The 16,450-nt window shown below is 34.2% G+C and overlaps 1 protein-coding gene across 1 annotated transcript in view; it reads right to left on the reverse strand.

Annotated features, from left to right (window-relative positions):
* The window catches only part of LOC108664740 (DNA polymerase alpha catalytic subunit), a gene marked incomplete in the record, with an annotated part of 47,219 nt that extends 34,203 nt beyond the window's left edge, over nucleotides 1–13,016 (reverse strand). Inside the window, 10 exon segments of the mRNA XM_047881662.1 lie at nucleotides 1,591–1,776; nucleotides 2,370–2,534; nucleotides 2,772–2,823; nucleotides 4,420–4,526; nucleotides 5,119–5,208; nucleotides 5,887–6,306; nucleotides 7,692–7,870; nucleotides 8,787–8,883; nucleotides 9,722–9,840; nucleotides 12,785–13,016. Of these exon segments, the coding sequence (XP_047737618.1) occupies nucleotides 1,591–1,776; nucleotides 2,370–2,534; nucleotides 2,772–2,823; nucleotides 4,420–4,526; nucleotides 5,119–5,208; nucleotides 5,887–6,306; nucleotides 7,692–7,870; nucleotides 8,787–8,883; nucleotides 9,722–9,840; nucleotides 12,785–12,815 (1,446 nt within the window).
* Between the last annotated feature and the right edge of the window lie 3,434 nt (nucleotides 13,017–16,450).

Consider the following 16,450-nt stretch of genomic DNA (forward strand, 5'->3'; position numbering starts at 1 on the left):
AATTACTTCTTGCATTGGTAACCTGCACACGAGATAATTAATTACTTCTTGCATTGGTAACCTGCACACGAGATAATTAATTACTTCTTGCATTGGTAACCTGCACACGAGATAATTAATTACTTCTTGCATTGGTAACCTGCACACGAGATAATTAATTACTTCTTGCATTGGTAACCTGCACACGAGATAAAGATTAACTTCTTGCGGTGGAATAACTGTTAATTATCGAGTCATGATGGAGCAAACAGATCAACTCTATCATCATCCTTATCTTCTGTTAACTAATTGGAACGAATCACTCGTCACTCGCCACTCAAACCGATATTTATGATTGTAAACTTTAAACATAGTCACACATTAACAACAAACTTTACTGAAGTTAAGGTTTAAAGCCAGAAATCTTCCTCTCATGATGGCACTAAACAAGACTTATGATTTAAACATTCGTAACTTTTAACAAGATAGTAACCAAACTCTAGTCGGACTAGGGTCCATCAACCAAGCTACCACATTCCATCATAGGTTATAGTACTCAGCTCCAAATCAACTAGAAATGATGACACAGATAAAGTACGTAATTACATTCCGTACAAAATGTACAATCAGTACAAAACGTACATTCTGTCATAGGTTTTAATACTCAACTACAAATTGACTAAAATGATGACACATAAAGTACATTCATACATTCCGTACAAAATGTACATTCAGTACAAAATCTACATTCCGTCACAGGTTTTAGTACTCAGCTACAAATTAACTAAAATGATGACACAGATAAGAGTATATTCATACATTCCGTATAAAATGTACATTCAGTACAAAACCTACATTCCGTCATAGGTTTTAATACTCAACTACAAATTAACTAAAATGATGAAAAGGATCAAGTACATTACAACNTACAAACTAAATTATTTTTCTATTAAAACTAAATAACTACGAGAAAAAATAAGTTTTTGCATGAAAAAATCTCATTCTATTTAAATCTGAGAAAGTCCAGTGATAAAATATTTCTAGCATATCCAACCTCCTGTATTTTTCTATTAAAACTAAATAACTACGAGAACAAATAGTTTATGCATGATAAAAGTCTGTTCTATTTAAATCTGAGAAAGTCCAGTGATAAAATATTTCTAGCATATCCAATCTTCTGTATTTTTCTGTTAAAACTAAATAACTACGAGAACAAATAAGTTTTTGCATGATAAAAGTCCATTCTATTTAAATGTGAGGAAGTCCAGTGATGACATATTACCAGTAAAACCAACATCCTGATTTCTTTATCAGCTAAGAAATGACCTCATAGATATGGTATCTATGTTCCAGTCTCACCGAGTATCGCACTTCATAACATCCAGATTTCCTTATCAGCTAAGAAATGACCTCAGAGATATGGTATCTATGCTCCAGCCTCACCGAGTATCGCACTTCATAACATCCAGATTTCATTATCAGCTAAGAAATGACCTCAGAGATATGGTATCTATGCTCCAGCCTCACCGAGTATCGCACTTCATAACATCCTGATTTCATTATCAGCTAAGAAATGACCTCAGAGATATGGTATCTATGCTCCAGTCTCACCGAGTATCGCACTTCGAGGTACTCTGCTTCATTAGGTACATCAAGCTTGTCAAACGCGTAGGACTTCTTGACAGGTCTGCTCCTGAACTCCTTGATGCCAAACTTCTTGGCGACGCTGCAGTTGAACTCGTCATAGACATCCTTCATTGTGACATCTTCGCCCTCCTCGCTGCCCTCAACCTTTTTCTGGCAAAAATAATTGAACTTTAATACCTTAAGGTTAAAAGGAAGAGTTCTGAAAAAGAAAAAGTTCAGAGCCGGCAGAGTGGAAGACATCATAGGTATTAATTTTTATCTCGAATCTGGAAACATTCTCTCCATGCCAATAATAATTAACAAATTAAGAAAACCTTAAATTTAAAAAGTCCAATGCGAGGTCATTTTCAAATGAAAAAAAGTTAATCCGAAACTAAATTTCTCATAATTAAGAAGAGAAATCAAATCCAGAGCAATCTTCTTAGCCAGCAAAAAAACTTCGGACAGAATTAGACGTTCAGCAACCGTAGAGTTTAATGGATATATTATAGTCAAACAACACTAGGGGAGCGGGCAGAAGAGCTATCAGAGAGCTGACCTGCGGTCGTAGCAGGAGATAAGAGTTACCAGAGAGCTGACCTGAGGTCGTGGCAGGAGATAAGAGCTACCAGAGAGCTGACCTGAGGTCGTGGCAGGAGATAAGAGCTACCAGAGAGCTGACCTGAGGTCGTGGCAGGAGATAAGAGCTACCAGAGAGCTGACCTGAGGTCGAGGCAGGAGATAAGAGCTATCGCATAGCTGACCTGAGGTCGAGGCAGGAGGTAGACGCGTCGTTGGATGTTGCGCACGACACAGCAGCAGCTTACATACAGTTTGCCCTGCGGCAGCCACACCTTCCCGAACAGGAAGACCGTCCCTGCCTGGCGGTAGGGCTCCTCGAAGGCGTCCAACCAGTACATGCGCAGCACCTGCAAGAATCTTCAGGTAAACCTGCAATTTCTGCGATTTTGCAGACATTTACTATGCCATAAAAACAAACTGATACAAAAAATTTCATCGAAAAACGAGAACTCATAATTATTGTCAAGCCCGCATGAGATCGTCTATAAGGGCAGAAATTATGGGGAAATAACATGATTTTAAACTTTTGATGTAATCTAAAGCTACACAGGAACACACTACACACTTCACCTTAAATTTCATTAANCGTTCTCCCACTGCAGAGACTCCAGGCCGCTGCTGTGCTGGGCGCTTGCACTGCACAATTGAAAATTTTTTAAATAATATAAAGCAACAACAAAAGGAATTTCTGGTTTTTAGATGAATGTCAATATTAAATTGAAATTTTTTAAATCAATATAAAGCAATAACAACATGTATTTCTGGCTTTTTAGATGAATGTCAATATTAAATTGAAATTTTTTAAATCAATATAAAGAAACAACAACATGTATTTCTGGCTTTTTAGATGAATGTCAATATTAAATTGAAATTTTTTAAAAGAATGTAAAGCAATAACAACAGGTATATCTGGCTTTTAGATGAATGTCAATATTAAATATTGAAGCTAACCAATTAAATTAATATAAATCAACAACAGTTCTTTCAGTTCTGGCATTCAGATAAACGTCAATCTTAAATATCGAAGCTGACAAATAATTGCAGACACTTTAGAAGAGTAAACCTCATAATGAAAATTCCATGTCAATAATAATTTTAGAAACGATTTCAACCAAATTTACCTACTGAACATAAATGCCAGAAATAATTCTCAATTAATAACAGTAGTCTAAAAGAAATTAAATTTAAAAATCCAAAAAAACGTCATAAGAACTTGCCGTGATGAGAACCCTCGGAAATTATTTTTAATTAATAACAGTAGGTAATCTAAAAGAAATTAAATATAAACTTCGGAAAAACGTCATAAGAACTTGCCGTGAGAGTTAGAAATTATTTTTAATTAATAACAGTAATCTAAAAGAAATCAAATATAAATTTCGGAAAAACGTCAATTTAAACCTCCAAAAAAAACGTCATAAGAAAAACTGAACATAAATGCCAAAAATAATTCTCAATTAATAACAGTAATCTATAACAAATTAAATATAAACTTAAAAAAACCTCATAAGAACTTGCCGGGATGAGAGTTGACAATTACTTTTAATTAATAACAGTAATCTAAAAGAAATTAAATATAAACTTTGGAAAAACGTCATAAGAACTTGCCAGGATTAGAGTCAAAAATTATTTTTAATTAATAGAAGTAATCTAAAAGAAATTATATATAAACCTCCAAAAAACGTCGTAAGAACTTGCCGGGATGAGAGTCGGAAATTATTTTCAATTAATAACAGTAATCTAAAAGAAATTAAATATAAACTTCGGAAAAACGTAAATTTAAACCTCCAAAAACGTCATAAGAACTTGCCGTGATGAGAGTCAAAAATTATTTTAAATTAATAACAGTAATCTAAAAGCAATTAAACATAAATTTCGGAAAAAGTCGTAAGAACTTGCCGTGATGAGAGTTGGAAATTATTTTTAATTAATAACAGTAATCTAAAATAAATTATATATAAACTTCGGAAAAACGTAAATTTAAACCTCCAAAAAACGTCATAATAACTTGCCGTGATGAGAGTTAACAATTACTTTTAATTAATAACAGTAATCTAAAAGAAATTAAATTTAAACTTTGGAAAAACGTAAATTTAAAAAAAATTATCATACGTGTCATGACAAGATGTAAATATTCGGGAAGATGTATCTCAACGAGATCTTTCTATCTGTATAAAAAATTTTCCATTAAATTGATTTTTTCGGCTTCCTCCATAAAACGTCATAAGAACTTGCCGGTTTGAGAACCCTCGGTTGTGGGGGAGAGACTCTTGCTTCTCAACGGCAGCGTTGGCGTCTGTTGTGGCAGTGGCAGGTTTGTTTGCCACGGAGTCTTCCTCATTCTATAAATATTGAGAATTAAGTTAATATCAAACATGCTTCACACTTAACAAAACACGGTGCTTTAAAAACATTTTGACAACACACATTAAGAATTAAGTGAATATCAAATATGCTTCACACTTTACCAAACACGGTGCATTAAAAAAATTTTGGCTACACATATTAAGAATTAAATGAATATCAAACATGCTTCACACTTTACCTAACAGGATGCTTTAAAAAATTTGAACAGGGTGCTTTGAAATTTAGAAAAGTGCAGGACCATAATGGAGGAGCTATTTTACAGTGAATTAAGATTAAACAAGTATCTTTTAATATTATAAACTTTTAATTAATTAATAGGTAGTAATAATTAGTTATCTATTAATCCTAATTTATAGGATTAATAGATAAACTCTATTAAGATAAACTCTAATAGATCTATTAATCCTAATTTATAGGATTAATAGATAAACATAAATGATCAAGCAGCTTATTGCTTCAAGGCATATATTATGAAACTCACCATGTCATCATCAACTCACCATGTCATCATCAAGTGCCGACAACTCACCATGTCATCGTCAACTCACCATGTCATCATCAACTCACCATGTCATCATCAAGTGCCGACAAGTCCACATCAGCAAAATCATCTTCAGTTTCTTCTTTCGTATGCTCAGGTACCAGGCTCCGCTTAGCCTGTGCAAGAAAGGAAATAATTAATGCACGTTCACATTAAAAATGGCTGCTACATTCGCGATTTAGAGACAATTTACTTGAATTAATACTTGCAGTTTGCTACCTAAGTAAGTAACTCAGCTCAAAATCTGAGCAGCAAGCATCCCACAACAAAAATCAACTCTGCTATTTCCTATAAACCTCTTTCCAATGACAGAAAATGAAGGAAGGTTCTAGACGATGTTCTATTGGTACCACGACGAATCAATAAAAAAGATATTACTGGTAAATAGGAAACAAGTACGCGACATAGGCAAATAAATGTCTACATTTACTATCTTTGAATGAGACAGAAAACATGTCATGAAAATAACGAAAATGATTAAAATAATGAAGCAAATAAGTAATAAATAAAATAATAAGAAAATATAATAAATAAATAATAATAGAATAGGCACTTTGAAAACTTCACTGAACATATTATGACATGATAGCACGTCACAGTAGATATTACATACATGGCGTTTGTCAAGATGAAACAGGAACTTAGAAGCTTTTTGAGTTATATTCATTACAAATTCATATCGTAGTGAGAGCAACTCTCAGTTACACAAGTAACCTTATTTGAAAATGAAAATTTAGTTCGATATTTATATCCTCAGTATATGTTTCACTTATAAAATAATAAAAATAACTAACTTTAGGAGGGCTGATAGGAGCGTTCTCTCTGAGCGCAGGCCGAGGTCGTTTAGGCGTCGTGTCTAATACGTTAGAGCGAATTGCGGGGCTCGAGGTATGATTAGGATTGTTCTTAATATCTTTTTTAAAGGCCATGCCGTTAAGTGATACTGAGTTGGGAGAACTGACAGGCCGCGATCCGACAGAAGATTGAGGCCTACAAGCAGAGTTATTTATTGCTTCAGATGCAGGAAAATCATAAGCTTTGGACACGGGAGAGCTGACAGATTTGGAAGCAAACGGATTTATAGGAAATTTAAATTTATTGGGAGATGTGGATGGACGAGGCTTCTTGGCAAGGCACGGTCTTGGTAGAGACGATGGAGTCATTTCTTGCAATATATCGTCCAGAAGCTCATCATCAGCCAGTGATACGTCGCTCTGAAACAAATGGTTTCTCAGTTGCAATTCACACAGATATACTTTATTGTTTTGTATTATTGTTGATTAAACCTCAGTGAGCAAGGACCTGATGTCTATAAGGCATAAATCTCCAGACAATTTTCTTAAACACAAAACTGACACAAAGTAGGTATAGAACAAGTGTAAAGTATGGTACATATAGTAAAAGCACAATGTATATTGAGAGTAAAAAGTATAGAATAAGAATAAAAATATGAAAGTATTAGGGCAAATTACCTGATGAATAGTATGAGACTTCACTGTTCCCTGGTAATCTTAGTGTCTCCTAAAATAATGTACTAATTTATTTGTTCTAATGCTCATGTATTGGTAAATAATTAAAAAAGTATTAGGAACAATCAATATTTGAGTACCTACTAGAGTTTTTTCTCACGTGAATTTTAGCACTAGCATCAAACATTCAATTACCGGTACATTAATTATCCAATAGATACCAACACAACATCCAGAACCTAGAATCTTGCCTAACTTGTTCATTTTCACATGGAAAACTGACAATTTTCATAGATCAGACCACTAGTGTTGAACTAGAGATGAACCAGACATCAGAATAAATCAGACCACTAGTGTTGAACTAGAGACGAACCACACATCAGGATAGATCAGACCACTAGTGTTGAGCTAGAGATGAACCACACATTAGAATAGATCAGACCACTAGTGTTGAGCTAGAGACGAACAACACATTAGAATACATAAGACCACTAGTGTTGTGCTAGAGTCTTAGAGATGAACCACATATCAGAATAGATCAGACCACTAGTGTTGAACTAGAGATGAACCACACATCAGAATACATTCATGCTAAATTATATATACAAACTAATGCAAATAAATTAGATAAAACTCTTAGTATATTTGCAAATAAATTTCAAAAATACCAAAGTCTGCTAATTTCATCACATTATATTGCGGCTTATTGTAAAGACAAGCTTTTCATCTGAAATACAGCAACCTTAGGACAACTAAATTCTTTGAAACAGTTAGTGCTTCATTTCAGGCTATTAGCTGAAATAAGGATTTTTAGACTAATAATAGATTTTATAATAGACCTCAGCTTTGAAAGATTTTAAGCTTTTTACTAGGTATATTATAACACCGTCAGCTGAAATAAAGATTCTAAGCTTTTTAATAGATTTTATAACAGACCTCAGCTTTGAAAGATTTTCAGCTTTTTACTAGGTATATTATAACACTGTCAGCTGAAATAAAGATTCTAAGCTTTTTAATAGATTTTATAACAGACCTCAGCTTTGAAAGATTTTCAGCTTTTTACTCGGTATATTATAACACTGTCAGCTGAAATAAAGATTCTAAGCTTTTTAATATATTTTATAACAGACCTCAGCTTTGCGCTTCTTCACAGGCATGTTGATGAGCATGTCCTTGATGCTGCCACGCATCTTCTCTTCTTTCTTGCTTTTCTCCTTGCGAGAACTCTTCTTTGAAAGGAACATGTCGTCATCTCCATCATCTTCTTCATCAAATATCTCTCGTCCATCCTCCACATATCCACTTCCATCTGCCAAAAAAAAAATCAATAAGCAATACATACTTCATAATTTATCTTAGCTCTCTGCAACATAAGCACTGCAATCAATGTAAGTGATTGATATTGATTAACAAATTGTGGGTATCCAGAAGTTGTCGCAGGTGCAAATGTTGCTGTCAGAGTTAAAATTGAAGTGAAATCCCTCGCTTTTAATCACACTTAGAGCTATCACAACAGAGACAGAAATTGATACTCCAAGTCTCCGAAAATATTCCAATTGTTACCTATTGCAAAAAATGATTGAGATCATGGAATAGTTCAATACAAAATTAATTGTTCAGGTTCTCTTTTTTATTTAAGCATTTAATTCTCTTATGGATCCACTTTCTCTAGAAAAACACAACCATATCAGCATTTTACATCAGTAGTCAGCAGGTTGATAAAAAGAATTATTTTGTGAGGTCTATAAGTAACCAATGAATGAATGCAAAATTGTAATGAATGTAATTTGTACATGCACCCCTGCAAATTTAACACGTTCCCCGCATATTGCGCCATATGTGTACCACAAAATGTATTCCTTCAGGACGTAGTGGTGCATAATTCAGGGATGCCAGCTGGCCTAAAATATGGCCAAGTCCGCGAACCTAAAACTCCAAAAAAGGTCTATAACTCAATATATTCTAGTATATTTTAAGGTTCCGGTGTAAAATTTCCATTTCACTCTTATTTAAATTTAACTAGGAAGTACCCCTATGATCATAAATTTTAGCTGGCCAACGCAATTGACAAAAAACTGAATCACAGAATTCGTCCGGAAAAAAAAGACTGTCTGGCAATCTTGTTTCATAATAGTACAACAAATGAAATAATAGTACGAGATGAAGCAATCGCAGTCAAAGTGTTAAGATAGTTTCAAGGATTAACTAGTAAACAACAACCAGACCATCATCCACAATCCAGTCATTTTGCATCTTATCTTGGCGACGCCGACTGTACTCCTTCTCGTCCACCTCTTCATACACTGGAGCAACATCAGAAACCTGTGAAATAATAAAAGGATAATTACAGCCAATCAATATTTCCTCTGGATAGATACATATATTTTTAAAATTACAACAAAATAAATGCATTAAGACATAACATTGAAAGAATTCTGATAAAACTATACATATAAAAGCCAAACAGAAGCCTATACTAAGAATTACCAGTGTTAAAGTTGAAATAAAGATCGTCAAATTTGAGTACTAGGATGATATCACTGCAATGATAGTATTGTTATTTTTAGAGAAACATATTAAGCAAATTTTGGTTTTAAATCTTGTGTGGAACTAAAGGTCTAAAATGTTTTGGTGAGATGTCAGTAAAGATTTAGCTATTAGCTTTCAACACAGAAGCAAACTCTAAACACAAAATTGATTAAAGTAGCTATAGCTTTTTCTGTTTCAATTGGAACATTGATTATAAATTAATGAGGCAAGACACCATACAAATAAGAAGCTTTACTTTTATTTAATTTTTTTAATTATTTAATTTTAAATTATTCGATTCAAATTTTAACTTTCAATTAAATTAAACTTTAATTTTTTGTTTCCATATTTATTTCCAGGAATGAGGAAATCCTTCTTTAACAAATCAAGGCTTATTTTTCAATCTCTTTCAATCACAGACAATGTATGGTTGAAAATTATGTTCAGTTTTTTCTAATATAAAGCAGGAGCAACTAAACTAAAAAATGTAACTCAGTACTCACTGCAGTGAGTGACAGAGAGCGCATGTTCTCGTCGATGAAAACTTGAGGTCATGCACAGATGGACGGACGGACATGGCAAGCACAATAGTGCATTTTTTCCATGAATGAGAAAATGCGATAAAAATTACCTGGTATTTATGCTTGGAGCCCTTGAGATCTCGTAACTTTGCAAAGGCAGCATTTCTTCCCAGTTTATCAGGCTTGTTACGTCGGGATCGAGATGACGCAATGGAATCAACAGCATCATCTGAAACATAATTTGTTTCAAAACTTTGCATAACAAAAATAATGCTAGTATTACATGGCAAGATATAATTGACTAAACAATAAATAATATGTCACTCTGAAATTTGTATACATGGAATTTAGAAAACTCTGCAGTCAAATGACACAGAAAATATTAGGACACTCAATTATTTATTTTAACTATTAAAAATGAGAATTGAACCATCTTGGTGCTATGTAATCATGCAACTGCTAAAGAAACTTGTTAACAAGACTGGAACAGTCGGCAGATTGTAAGAGATAACGATCGTAATGCCGGTATGTCCATGCCAATCATCGCGCGTCGGTCGTAACAATCATAATGCCTGTACGTCCATGCCAATATTCATGCGTCGGCCATAACCATCTTACGTAATGCGCATACATCTGGGCCAATCATTGCGCATTGGACATATCAATCGTAAATCGCTCTCAATGGAGAAGCATGATGGGTGACCACGGATTGTTCCACAGCATACTAGAACCATCCCTCACAAGACACAAGTGCATACTAAGTAAACAAAAGAAAGATTTGATCAACAACGACAGTTCTACCAACACGATATTTTAATTTGCTTCAAAATAAAAAAAAAGTATTGAAGTCAGGTTTTAGGACATTAAATGCCTAAATAATATTATACATATATGTTTACACATAGATTTCAATTTTGTAAACAATACCTACATTGAGAAACTTCAAAGCATCTCTCATATCATATATACTTGTAAAATAAATTATAATTTGGCTATATTGTCTATATATAAATATATTGGCTATATATAAATTATATTTGGCTATATAGGGTACTCAATTCTATAGGGAAAAATATCTCCTCTCTGAACCGTGACTGGATTTTTCAAGCCTTGGTTTTATGGATTTGCAAGCCGTAATTCCATTTCTTTGAGCCATGAATTCTATGTCCCGGCCATCATTAGGAATAAACCATGAAGAACCATTTATGAGCCATGAACTTTTTAACAAAGTTCTGTGCATGTGTTACCTCAAATCTCTAATTTTACCCTAGAAACAGTCAGACAGCAAAAATAACATTTGTCTTTACTTTAGTGGCAACTGAACATGTGAGAATGCAGTCTGACTGGCGACTGCTCTGACGTGTCCGCAACTATTCGACCTTCAACAAAAGGTTTTGGGTTGACTTGTTATCATGACATTATGCAGGATATTTTTGCAGGAGTGTTGAAGTACTGTGGATTGCAGAAGTTGAAAATTTTATTAAATGACACGTTTGCGAAGTGCAAACCGCAATTTCATCAATCAAACAAAATACATGACAGTAGAGCCACTAGATTTCATAACTAATAAAATTATATGATATTAAATAATGAAAATAAAATTAAAATTATAAAAATTAAATAAAATTGTACAATATTTCTAAAATTATATGATATTTCAGAAAAAAGTAGGGCTTTTCCCAACTAGACTCAAGTCCTATTTAACTGCTTTCAGAATTGATTGGTCTTAGATGGTCTACACTGTCTGATCAAATGTCACTTGACATTGATTGCTAATGTAAAGAATTAGATATTCACTTATGCTACTAATTAATCATAAAATTATATCCCCATACTTGATATTTCCCTGCTTTGCTACACTTACAAGCAGAATCATCACCTGAAATGAGAATTTTCAAGTAAAACCTAAAAGCTTGCATCATGAGAATTCTCCCATTACTAGTAATCTAGTATGTCACAAATAACTCACAATCAAAGTCTATCAGTGAAAAGTTTTCTATGAGTTACAGCCATAAGAGAAAATTAATATAAAATGAAATTATTTTGCCACAAGTTTATTTGTTCATTTTCAATAAAAACATAGGTATAATAATTATTTGATTTTATAAAATTTAATAAGAATTGAAGAATATTTAATGTCTAGAATGGTCTAAAAAAATTGTTTCTAAAATACTTGCTTTACGCTTTTTACAGTCAAGACACGCACAAGATACGTATCCCATGTGATGCCGCATTGCTGCTGCCGGCTCCATTAGCCTGCTTTGACATGAACTCATAAAATCATAATTTGTTCTAAATAAGAAATCTCAAAAAATAATTAATTTTAGATTTTTAATTTATATGTAACTTTACATTAAAGAATGAGCATTTAAGACACTAAATATTGACTTTGATCTACATGAAAATTATATTGGTATATGAATTCCTAATTTGGGTGAGAACTGAGAATTACACCATGATTGTAAAACATGGAAAACTTCTCCCATTTAACCATTATTGCCGTGACAGGCGCAACTTGCGACTAGAGCATTCCTGCCAGTCTGCCACTTCCGCCTTGGCGCCTTCTGGAACCACAAGATTTCCGCCAGATGAATTACCTCCTAGTCCTATCTATCCTAACCGTTAACTAAAGTGCACAATTGGGCCGTGAGATTCCAAATGTATTAAAAATTTGTCACGTTGGAGCCATAAGATTTCAGAAACAACTTAACAAGAATGGTAGCCAGTAGGAAAATTCCAATCCTGAAATTTATTGATAGTTTGTGCAAATTCATAATGTTTGTACTTGTGAATTGTGCCAAAAGCCAAATACCTAGTATTCCATGGGTATTTTTGAGTAGGTACTGGTTAATTTATTACCCCCTCGGCCCTCTATCATTCCAGGTGCCAAGCATTTTATTCAAGCATACTAAAATTGACTTCAACAAACAGAAAAATTCTAAACTGGAAAAGCTATCTACAAACAAATTAGTAGCCTTCATGCCTCATGGCTTAATTGGCTTAATCAAAATTCAATATTAAATACTGTACACACATTAAAAAAAATTATTTGAACAAAATCTCAACAGTCAACACCATGTGATTCTAAAACTATAATCCTAATTGTCTTAGGAGTGTTTCCAATAGCAATAGGCGGATAGGCCTACTTAGGCTAATCAACTTCCAAAACTCACCTGAATTACTTGCTTGTGCAGGATCATCCATGATTGATAAATTAAAAGCGAATTGCAAAAACAAAAATTTCAGTATTTATTAAGTATTACTCTAATATTCCATAGTTTTGCACACAAGTTTTAAATGCAAATAACAAAATATTTCAATCACAAATTCAAAAATTATTAGAAAGAACTTCTTCGCCATACGCTTTTACTCGGTTCGCGCGCAAAGTTTGTATCAGTGCTTGTATCGTTCCGCCTTTTCGTTCCGACTCCAAAATCCAAATGAAGGAATATTTCATAAATATTGAAGTTTTCAAGAACATAAATCGATACCATAGTAGAAATAAGTATTCAATTTTGTCTTCATTTGGATATCCTTTCAGCTTCAATAAGTGCGATAAATTTGCTGAATACAAACATCTTTTAATATTTTCGACTATATTTATATATACATTTATTCATCCTAACATATAAAAGCATGATAGGATTGAAAATTATTAGTCTCGAGAGATATCAACAGCTTAAACCGAAAAGGCACTTCTTCCAAAAATTTGATGTACCAAACACTGCTTCTCCTGTTGAACTACGTAAATTAATGTTTACGTCATTGTTTTACTGCATCAAACAACAACTAATAATAACATGATGCTCACAGTTTTTGAAACCCCTCTAATTATGTTCACCGTGTCAATAAGTTCTCTTACGTGACACTTTGGTCTGTAATATCGTCCTTGAGTCCTGATCACTCTGAATGCACCAAACTCTGTTACAACTTACAACTTCGTTGCGTTGTATTGTGTCTATTGTTAGGTACATTATACATATCATACAAAAGGTTCAATTCACTTTCCTCCGACTTCAAAGCTTTTTTCGCAACACATTGCTAACTCATTTTGAAAATAGTTTCGTTCACTTATTCTGATTTAATACGCGTTATGGTTCGGATAACTTTGGTTTTCATGGCTGCGAAGAATAAAGAATTTGAAACAAGAACCAACACCAGGGGCCACGGCTATAAACTAAAAAAACTGCGCTGCAACTTCTCCACGCGACAAAATTTCTTCTCGCTTCGGATCACCGACATGTGGAACAGCCTCCCCGATGACATTGTTGGCGCTCCAGGTATGAACGCGTTTAAGAGCAGACTAGATAAAGCTATGGAAAAATATATTTTCAGATTTGAAATGCCTAGCACCATATCGAACCCGGTGGAAGTCTAGTAGCTACTTCAAACTATCATCAGTCATGTAAATATCCGGTCAAATGACACGATTTTAGATCTTCTGTGAATAAGGCTTGAAAGAATCGGCGACAGGCCAAAAGGAAAAGAATCGGCGACAGGCCACACCAGGCCTACAATTCAGCGCCGAGATTACTATGTTATGTTATGTTAATATATAGTTAAGCCACACAACAATTGCATTGCAAAATATGTTTCTACATTAGATTTCAAGAAACTCAAAATGCCATGACCATGGCTGAGACCATCTAGATATTTGTAACCAAGTTCTTTTCAAGGTATACTGAATTTAATAATAATAGCGGTTTCAGCGTTTAGTAGGCCGTAGGCCTGTCGCCGATTCTTAACATCGCAGAACATTCACAATATTTATCGGTCTCGAACTCGCAACTCACTGCTACAATTCTGCTGTGCTTAACCGCCCGGCCTCCTTGCCGATTCTGACCAGAAACTGGCGCACAGAGCTGGGATCGAACCCGCGCCTCTCTGCGCCAATCCTGGTACTCTGAACTTTAACCACTCTGCCCTGAATTAAAAAGGGGTCAGAATCTCTCCAAAACATTTCAAAGTGTTGTTTGATGCAGTGAAACAATGACGTAAGCATTAATATACGTAGTTCAACAGGAGAAACAGTGTTTGGTACATCAAATTCTTGGAAGAAGTGCTTTTTCGGTTTAAGCTGTTGATATATTTCAAGACTAATAATTTTCAGTCCTATCATGCTTATATATTTTAGTATTTACCGCATGAAAGCGAAATTTTATTTGATTCTATTGATTTGTTTGAAGTGAATTCTGTAGAATGGGTTGTTTGCCCTGAACCAGCATTTCTTTTAATCGCCTGTTGATGATCATTGTGCTTTTTAAGAACAATTTCTAGGTTTGAACGATGATATCCTCTCGTCGAATTCAAGACCGAGCAATATCGAGTTGAAATTGGGTGCTATTTTTTTGTATTAATTATGTTATTTCTATTTTCTATTGTTAGCTACATATCTAACTTACAAAAAGTTCAATTCACTTTCCTCCGACTTCAAAGATTTTTTCGCAACACATTGCTAACTCATTTTGAAAATATTTTCGTACACTTATTCGGATTTATTACGCGTAAGCATTCTGATAACTTTTGTTTTTCTGGCTGCATTTCTAAACAGTTCAGTGCGACGAATTTTTGCTTTAACTGCGTTATTCTTAATAACTTGATGCACATAGTTTTTGAAATCCCTTTAATTATGTTCAACATGTCAATAAAATCTGTTACGTGATACTTCGGTCTATAATATCGTCCTTTAGTCGTGATCTCAGGTCTCGGACAAATTTACGGCCGGACCCGCGGCCGGTCTCGCGGACGGAAAGGTTTTCTTAGTGTTTTTATGGGGTTTTCTAGGTTTTTTGTGTTTTTAATGGAACCTGTTCCTAACTGGACCTAACCTGCGAGGTTTTCGTTGATTGGCTAGGTTTTTTTTTATGTTTGGAGTCCTGCGGCCGCGAGACCGGTCTCAAGTCCGGCCGTAAATTTGTCCGAGGCGTCGTGATCACTCTGAGTGGACCAAACTCCGCTGCAACTTACAACTTCGCTGCGTTGTAACTTACTAACTTCCAAACAACGGCCAAACACCGCCAAACGCTATGATAAGTTCACACAAACACAGCCTACGGCTAAGATAAGAGTTCATACAAACACAGCCTACGGCTAAGATAAGTTTACACAAACACAGCCTACGGCTAAGAAAAGTTCACACAAACACAGCCTACGGCTAAGATAAGTTCACACAAACACAGCCTACGGCTAAGATAAGTTCACACAAAAACAGCCTGCAGCTAAGATAGGAGTTCGAGAATCGTTCCCTTATTACCACTTTTATTGTGAAGCTTAATGTTATTTTCAGCTCATTATTCGTTAATTATTCATTACATAGAGCTCTTCATTACGTCTTACATAGAATTTTTTTATGACGGTCGAATGCAACTAATAAATATAAATAGCAAAAAACAGTTATAATGTTAAGTGAGATCACTCTGAAAGGAAATTATTTTTGAATTCAAGCCTACAGTCACTTTAGATATAGATACATACACTTAATTACTCGTCCAATTTTTTTCTTACGAGGATTTACAAGTTCTTTCTCTTCAAATTCACACCTATGAGGATTTAAAAATGTTTTTACCATGCAATTTGGGGCTTCAGTTTATTAATTTTCTCCAGCTTAAATAACCCGAAGATCCTCTATCGGCACATAGTCATCTATAAATACTCTATCCGCACATAGTAATCTATAAATACTCTATCCGCACATAGTCATCTATAAATACTCTATCCGCACATAGTCATCTATAAATACTCTATCCGCACATAGTTATCTACAAATACTCTATCCGCTAATAGTCATCTATAAATAATCTATCCGCACATAGTCATCTATAAATACTCTATCCACACAA

The sequence above is a fragment of the Hyalella azteca genome, unplaced genomic scaffold, assembly GCF_000764305.2.
Source record: "Hyalella azteca isolate HAZT.00-mixed unplaced genomic scaffold, Hazt_2.0.2 contig8529, whole genome shotgun sequence".
In the NCBI taxonomy this organism is placed as follows: domain Eukaryota; kingdom Metazoa; phylum Arthropoda; class Malacostraca; order Amphipoda; family Hyalellidae; genus Hyalella; species Hyalella azteca.